The sequence below is a fragment of the Vicia villosa genome, linkage group LG1 (assembly GCF_029867415.1).
Source record: "Vicia villosa cultivar HV-30 ecotype Madison, WI linkage group LG1, Vvil1.0, whole genome shotgun sequence".
Taxonomy (NCBI): domain Eukaryota; kingdom Viridiplantae; phylum Streptophyta; class Magnoliopsida; order Fabales; family Fabaceae; genus Vicia; species Vicia villosa.
This window is the reverse complement of record NC_081180.1, coordinates 77,487,624-77,496,377: the sequence shown is the minus strand read 5'-3', so window position 1 is coordinate 77,496,377 and position 8,754 is coordinate 77,487,624. Positions and strand designations below refer to the sequence as shown.

Below are 8,754 nucleotides of genomic sequence, written 5' to 3'. Positions count from 1 at the left end.
ACTTTGGTCATCATTCCTATCCACGACCACAACACAACCACATCCACGTTGAACAACAAACTAGTCCTACATATATTCCAACTATGCAAACAAATTATTCAACACTTTTCCGAATATTCCCTGCTATATATAGTACATCTTACTATTACTTATCATCACTTTTTCTTTTTTCATTTTAACAAATTATTTCTCGTGTTCCTAAAATGATTCAAATTCCTATAACGCACAAAATAAACCATCTCTTCAATATTCTTCAACCTCAAACCTCTTCCCTAGTTCTCAATATCGGCCAACTATGCTTTCTTTTTCTCGCTCTACTCGCCACCTTTCACTCCATTTTCATCCTCAAATTCCGCAAAAAAACTCCTTCTATCTCTCCTCTCATAGCCGAGTATGATGATTACACCGATGACGAAGATGAAACATGTTCGATATCGTCCGCATCATCGGAGTCTGAAGACGACGAAGAAGAGATAGAAGAAGAAAATAGAACCGGCGAGTATTTCCGATTTAGAGGTGATGACGGTGACGGTGGATTTCTAAGTAGTTGTCGTAGCATCGGTGATATGTTCTCGCTTTCGGAGATTACGAATAGTAAAAGCGTTGTGAAACTTTGGGATACCATAGGGTTAGGGTTAGGATTTGGGTTAGAAGATTCTGATTGTAATTACGACGGAAGTATCGTTGCGGTTTACGGCACTGACGAGAAGTTGAGAGCGTCGTCGGAGGTTTGGGACACGAGGGTCCGGCGTAGGATACCGGCGGTGATCGGGGAATGGGCGCCTGGTATCGGAAAGACAGTTGGAATTGTTTCCGGTGGTGGGCAGAAGATTTACGTGAGAGATGACGGACGTTGTAAGTTGACGGTTGGTGATACGAGGAATGTGATCTCGCCGTTAGGATATGTAACGGAATCACAACTGGATTTGTGGTGGCCGAATTCCTACATGCTTAAAATTTGATTCCCAGAGGAAGGATTGGATTTTTTAAAGATACAGAATTTAATTTGTAATTTGTGAATATTGGGTCTATTGATCTTAATTTTACCTTTTTATCAAAGGAATAACATTATACCCCTAATTTAACAGAGTTTCTTTTAATGATATAGACTATTATTATCAATATAAATCGAAAGAGGAAACTATTCATATTCAACTATTGTTTTTCTACTTTTAAATATATATTCTTTCACTTCTTATACCCCTATTGTTTATTGAGTATAATAACTATAAAGCATATATTTTTGTTTTTTAGTTTATAAATGGTATAAAACCAAAAACAAAACAGTGTTACATAATAGGGCTTCTAGGTAGATATATGTTGGTATGGAACATTAATTCTAAATGGATAATTTGATCTATAAACCAAGCAGACCCTTCAAAATATCCAAAGAAAGATCAGAGTTTCTGCAGGCAACTTAGTCTGCAGAAAGATCAACAATTTCACACAAGCTAAACTTGAACTTCAACATTCGACACCAATAATATTTCTTCTCATAATAATTGGCACTCTTCCTACCAGATTACAATCTAAAAAGATATCATATGGCTTTTGTTTTGGAATATTGCTTAACAATTGAACTCTAAACAAAAATATAATTGTAACTGCCGCCATTACATCTAGATGAGTATAAGAGAAACCAATATCATGTAAAACTACAAAACTTTTCTTTCTCATTAACCCAATAAAAGTTCAAATAGATAGAAAGTATTCCGTCATAGAGAAAGATATAGACATTGCTAACTAGAATTTTCACTTTTTCCCTTGCGTGTTCCTTTTCAACCTTTTTGTTTTGTGCTTTGGTTTACGGTTTTGTTTAGGAGATGAATGATCAACTACTTTCGCAATTTTCCCAGCAGAAGGGCTGTCGCTTGAGGGCAAATCTTCATCAGAACTAAGTACCAAGTCTTCCACAACATCATCGTCAACGGCTGTTTTTTCTTTCCGATGCTTTTTCCTCTTACCTTTTGTTTCGGTAGGTTCTTGTTTTATCCTGAAAGCAAAGCATTCCTCGGATTAAAAGTACGAAGAAATTTGTGTTAATGTCATCATGTTAGACATGTGCATGAACGATGTGTCAGTGAAAGATGAACAAAGAAAAAGAGCAATACTTGTCATTTCCGGGTAACCAGGATGAGCTAAAGGCAGCAGTTCCATCCTCGTCTTGTTCAGCATCCTCTTCATCACTTGCTGATACTTCATCGCCAAAAACAGAGGACTCTTCTCCAACAACAACACTAGAAAATTTGAAGTTATATAATAAACTTTTATCATAATGATATGATTAAATGCTGAACACAGTAATCCTTGTGAATGAACAAGATTTTAAAGCTCAAACCTGGATTCCATTAATGAGTTGTTTTTTTGTTCGGCTCTCTGGCGGAGTGTTATCACATACTTTGATAGTGCACTAGAGGCTGACTTCTTCTCATCCTAATAAAATCAAGTTCACTATTTACAATTCTCAAATATAAATATCATTTAAATTAAAGTACAGCAGTGAAAGTGAAACTGAGACATGAAATAAGCGAGCGTGTGTGTGTACGCGCGCGCGTATGCGAGCTTAGCAGAATTGAAATATGGAGCAGGCTTCAATATAAGTAAATAAATGAATGAAAAAAGTCAACCAAGATCCAACATCGAAACAATCAATACTCTCATTCTTTAAAAGTAAAGAGAAAACATGAGCAAACCTCAAGAAAAGATGATGCTGCAGGATCATTAGGTAGAAAAGAAACCGACATGCGCTTTTCATTCACAAACTGGACATTAGCCTCAATCTGAATGAGGAAAAGTTAAATATTAGAGATGAATGCCACAAGATCAGATGCATGCCAATGATAAAAGTAAAATATAAAAGGTTTATGATCATTTTAAATTATACCTCACGTAAAAGCTGCCTCATTTCTCTTCGAAACCTCTCAACTTTGGTCAATTTGCAAAAGCTACGCAACCTCACTATTGGAATAAAGGACAACTCCATGAATGCAACAGAATAACTCCACAGTGCTAGGTGTTCCGCAAGTTCTTCAACCACAGAAAAAACACAAGCCTCTTGAAATGCCCGTGTCTTTAGAGTCGGTTTGCTAACCTAATATATGAAAGAATGCCTCTAAGGTTAAGTGGATTTCAACAAATACACATTATCATCAAGTCATGTTATTAGTACCTTCAATATGCTGCGTAAATCAACAGCTTTGCCAACACCTCCTGTAGGGGGTCGACTCAACTCTTTCATTTCGAGCATATCCAAAAGAAGCATAGATACTGGTACAAATGATTGGGTAGAAGCAGCAAGCTGGTTAAGCATCCGAATACATCTCAACCTAAGGGGAATATATCTAGCTGTGGGAACTAGACGGGCTACCCCAGAAATTATTTGGGTCAACGGATATGCAAGTTGTTTAAAGTCAGATTGTGAACTGTAAGCGCGAACAGCATCAGTCCAAAGTTCAAGACAGTTAATGAACTTCCATTCATAAACCTTGCGAAAAGCTTCCTAAAGAAAACATTCAGACAGAGAAAGAGCAACATAAGAACCATAACATAAAACTGTAAAAAATGCACACAAAAAAATGTTTCAGTTTGTGAAAAGCTTCAATCAAATAGTGAAACAAGAACAATATGGTACCAAAAAAGTGCAGATCAGAAAATGGTAGAAAACTATGCCATTGCTCAGTTTGTTCGAAGTAAAACTAATTCAAGTCCAAATATATTCAGACTCAGTTAGCAAGGAAAATTCCATAAATTCAAAACGTTATGAGGCACTTCTTACAGTACCTCGGAAGAAAATAACATGCAGTGGATAAATAAACAGCACCTTAGTTTTTGTATTAAGTGCGTCCCTCAAAATCATGGCCAGCTGTCGGATAAAAATGAAGGCATGTTGATATGCATTCGGAAGATCCACACCGAGAAGTTCAATGACGCAGTTGCTAAGAAAACGAATGTGTTTAAGTTTCACAGCATTAACAAAATGGCAATTCAAAACATAGGCTTTATATATTCCTTTGAAGCATTCGTCTATGCAGCCAGATCCAATACAAATGCATAACTCTCGCATAAATAGGCACGAAACAACCGGAAGAGCACCTCCACCAGTACCCCAGAAATGAAGAGCCACCTGATCAATTCAACAAGAATGTGATTACCAAATGAATAAACATATGTTAAGTTAAATTGCATGTCCTAGAAACCCATAACATCTCTAGCAAGAGGCTACACAAATTTCCCTATACTGAAGCTTTTTCATTCACATTAACAGAAGTATGTACTAACAAGGGAAAAGAACTGTGTGCATCAGCAAGCTTACCAAATGAAATTATACTAATCTTAATCTTGCTTATGTAAGGAAAAATGTATTATTATTTTGTTGAAATTTGGGAAAGTTTTAGTTGATTGTTGTCTACCTATTAAGCTGATTCATTCATCAATTACTACACAAGACCGAAGGGTGCCACAATCAACTAGCATTGGCATACATATTCAGAACATAGCCACAGACTTAAAAGTACTAATGTTCATAGATGAGGTGAAATGTAGTGAACATTGATTAGATGATCCGTGACCTATTTGTACCTTAATGTATTTCCTTAGGAGCGAAGGAAAAGCAGCCAATAACACTGAAGAATATTTAAGCCGGTGTAAAGTAAATGATATCATTTGCGAGTCAGTCATTTGATTCAAAATATGGAAAGCATTTCCAAGGTAAGACTTCACTATATGGCCATAAGTCCTCCATTGTTTTGTGGTCATCAAATCTGTTACGATCTGTTTTTTTCCACCGGTAGCAGGAATCTTCAACAACTTTCTTAGTATTCCATCCATTTCATTAAGTACAGTCAACATTATTTTGTTGAACACAGCACTAGACATTACACTAAGCTTTTCCATTGACTCATTCTCCTCATCATCACCATAGTGACATGCTGCCCTAAAAGCCTTCATCAAGGAACGAACCGCATTTAAGCTCCCATTTTCTTTAATTGATTTGCACCACAAATCAACCATGGCAGTGGTTATAACTTTCTTAGAAGCTTTTTTATCCTTTCCTTGAACCTCATGCTCAGTAGCTTCCTCATCTACATGTAGATCTCCATCTTCCAAATCAGCATCCAAATCTTCCTGGACAAAAGAAGCAAAACAGTTATATAGTTTCTAATGCTAAGAGATTGTCATACTAATAACAATTTTGTAATGCACACAAATAGGTAACAAAAAAATAGACTGAAACCAATATTTTAAGAATTAGAGAATCCCTACAAATTATGATCATTGCATCAAATAAAGTTCTGAAATCCTACAACTTAACAGCAAAAAGGTGCAACTTTGAAAATATGAGCATTCCTCTTCAATGAAAGTTACCAGAAAACATACAAGCACCGACCAAATTTCTCTATCTATACTAAAGGGTAAATCATAAGTGTCAAGTAAAATCATCAGGTCCTGTAGCTAACTTACAAGAGATCCAATAAATACCATGTCTCTACCCCAAGTATCTTAAAATCTAATAGGAAGTGTTGTCGATGGTAGATGGCGGTCCATGGTGGAGAGCGGAGAGCCAAAATCCCACCATACCGGCCGTTATAGCGGAAAAGCCTGCAATATCGGCCGATATTTACCATTGTAGCAAGCTCAAAAACCGCCATCTATATCCACCATAGCGGCCATGGCGCCTCTATTTGATAACACTGAATAGGAGAATTGTAACCTGAACTTAAAAGATTTAAAGGTATAAGATACAAATCCCGATAAGCAAAAATTTAATTTGCATTGATTGATGGGTTGGTGGTTCAACCATTATGAGCTAATATTGATTTATATTTCCTTGTGTTGTGCCACAAACATGTCTCTAAAAGGAAACCCAATACCCATTTAGCCACTTTAATGACCTTTTTGGATGAACAATATAAGATTATTAGCTAAGATAAACAAACTTCCCCGTGTCAAAGAAAGCATTAGAAGATATTACATATTATTCATGATAATCATTTGAAACATACATCTTATTCTTACATCATCAACGCATCACAGAACCATATTCATCACAAATTCACATTTAATGTATGAAGCAAAAAAAACATGACAGATAATAGATAGGAAGTGTCTAACTGTAACATACATCAATATCGTCATCACTGAACTGAAGCAGCTCCTGGTCATGCTCTTTCAAAAACTCGTAGAAGTCTGGATCCTGAAACGGAAAAAAGGTTATTGAGAACATGACCAACAGAACGTAGCCAAATAAATATATAAAAGGCAATTCCCTAAACCCTTTCAAAAACTCGTAAAAGTCAGGATTCTGAAATAGAAAAGGTTATTGATAACATTGCCAACAGAATGTAGCCAAATAAATATATAAAAGCTAATTCCCTATCAACCACCATCTAGTTCAAACTTCACACATACAAGCATTTGCATAAACAAATCACATAAACAAAATTCAAAACCTACCCTTAAGGACATACAATATGTCTAATTTCTCTAATACAAATGTAGACCTAGAAAAAAAAACTAGTTGAAACTAAAAAACTTATAGTTAACTACTATATTAAAGAGAGCCTAGGTAGCGGTATGTCTAGCAATTAGGTTTAATTTATCCATTTTTTTCAAATTATTACTGATGTTTCCGTGTCAGAGTCGTGTTTTCAGTGTAAGTGTTTTATAGAAGATAACCCTTGAAAGCAAAGCCACAAACAAGTTACTAATATGTACTGAGAAACAACAATGGAGAGAGTTTAACCTTTTGCTGAAGACTTTCCAGTTGCCCCTTATGTTCCTTTGCTCCACTCCCAGTCATGGATTTTTTTCTGCTCCTTCTTCTTACATTACTCTCTCCATCCATATTCCTCTCTAACATAATCAAATAAATTACCAACGAAAATAAACAATTGAGACACATTCAAAACCTAAATTTTGAAAATTGAAATGAAATAATCAAAGAACCTGTATCATTTTCTGCGTCCATGTTTCTCTTGAAATCTAGGGTATAACCACCGTCGGGCAGGTTAAGAGATGAAGAGCTTCAGGGCTTTCGGCGGCGGGACTGAGAGAGAAAGAAGAGCTTGTGGGCTGTCCTACGGTATTTGTATTTTGCTTTTTTTTTTTAATGAACCGAACCGGTCTGTTTAATTAGTTGAACCGGAAACTGAACCGGATTCAGGTTCCATTAGTCTAAAAAATAAAAATGCAAGATGTCCCCGAACAGAATGAAAAGACTAAAATGTTCAAAATATAAAATTTATAAAACATTTTCAAATTTACGTGACATCTCCGCATTTTTCAAATTTGCAAGCGATACCGGAAATTCGGAGGCGTTACAGGAAATTTCACGAAAACAATAAGATTTACGGTATATTTGCGAAATTTTCGGTATATTCAAACCGGGAATTTCAAAATTTCTGGTTAATCGCTGTCGGGAATTTCAAAATTTCCGTTAATTTTTGAAAAACATATATCGGGATTTTTGAAATTTACTGTAGTTATAAATGTTTTGAAAAATACCAGAAATTTTAAAATTTCTGGTAATTTTATAAAAACATATACCGAAATTTTTGAAATTTACAGTAGTTATAAATATTTTGAAAAATACCGGAATTTTTGAAATTTAAGGTAGTTATAAATATTTTGAAAAATACCGGAAATTTGTAGTTTTTCTAATTTTTTTCCCTTTTTTTATTTGTTTCAGTGAGGACTAGAGGCAGAGACGGCAGAGTAGTCGGCAGGACCGTTGATAGAGCAGCAACGACTCGTGCGAGAGATGAGGAGGAACAGGCTTCAGAGCTTAGAGTTGGACACCGTCCTCCGACCGATTCTCGTTGGAAACGGTTGGCGGAGCAGGCGGCGCAGTTCCGCCCACCACGCCGTTAGAGACATGCAGCTACTCAGGAGCTTGCTGTTGAGGAGCCTCTTGTTGAGGAGCCTGCTGTTGAGGAGCCTCTAGTTGAGCAGTTGGTGGAGGCTCAGCCTGAGGAGGTTGTTGTTACTAAGGTTGTGGATGAGGTGTCTTCGACCGATACAGACACCACTGCCAGGGCGTCTACTGAGCCATCAGTGCACACTGATGGAGGATTTCCTGGAGGACCTATAGACGTGTCCGTGCTCACGAGATATGCTGATCATATCGCTCACCGAATATGGCAGGGGGAGGTATATATATTTGTAACTATGTAATGATTAATATTTTACTTTATGCTACTGTACGATAGTTTGCTTATAATATTTTAATTTTGTCTATTACAGGAGCGAGGAGCGTTGAGGATCGCTTCACATGGGTCGAATTGAAGGACTTCCTGAAGGATCCTATGCCTGAGGCGGTTAATCGTATTGTTAGAGACTTTCGCTTGCGGAAGTTTTCTCAGTGCTCCCTTACCATGCTGGATGCCTCTCTGATGTCTGCTTTTGTTGAGAGGTGGCACCCAGAGACATCATCCTTTCACCTTCCATTCGGGGAGATGACTGTGACACTCGATGATGTAGATGTCCTCTGCCACATCCCCGTTGCTGGTACGCTCTTCACACCTTCTTACATTAACCAAGTAGCGGCGCTGCGCTTGGTTATGGAGGACTTAGAGGTATCTTAGGAGATAGTGTATGATGAGTTCTCGTATAACCGTGGTTTACATCTTCTGATGTCTTGGCTCAGGGACAGATACCATGAGCACGTGGCTGCTCAGAGGTACCAGGCTGCCGCTAGGGCGTACATGCTACATCTTATGGCATGTACTCTCTTTGCGGACAAGTCTGATAACTATA

At 37.1% G+C, this 8,754-nt stretch overlaps 2 protein-coding genes across 2 annotated transcripts; one reads left to right on the top strand and one right to left on the bottom strand.

Moving 5' to 3' along the window:
• The first annotated feature begins 203 nt into the window (after positions 1–203).
• Positions 204–962, top strand: LOC131646486 (uncharacterized). Its single transcript, XM_058916517.1, has one exon. It carries the CDS (start codon positions 204–206, stop codon positions 960–962), a length of 759 nt encoding a protein of 252 aa, XP_058772500.1.
• A 613-nt stretch (positions 963–1,575) lies between these two features.
• On the bottom strand, positions 1,576–7,070 carry LOC131642750 (nucleolar complex-associated protein 2-like). The gene is made up of 11 exons (XM_058912968.1): positions 6,946–7,070; positions 6,743–6,852; positions 6,122–6,193; positions 4,579–5,124; positions 3,821–4,123; positions 3,170–3,499; positions 2,885–3,091; positions 2,694–2,780; positions 2,339–2,433; positions 2,112–2,237; positions 1,576–1,993 (listed from the first exon to the last, which is right to left on the bottom strand). Exons 1-11 carry the CDS (start codon positions 6,965–6,967, stop codon positions 1,753–1,755), a joined length of 2,139 nt encoding a protein of 712 aa, XP_058768951.1. The 5' UTR covers positions 6,968–7,070; the 3' UTR covers positions 1,576–1,752.
• Positions 7,071–8,754: the final 1,684 nt, after the last annotated feature.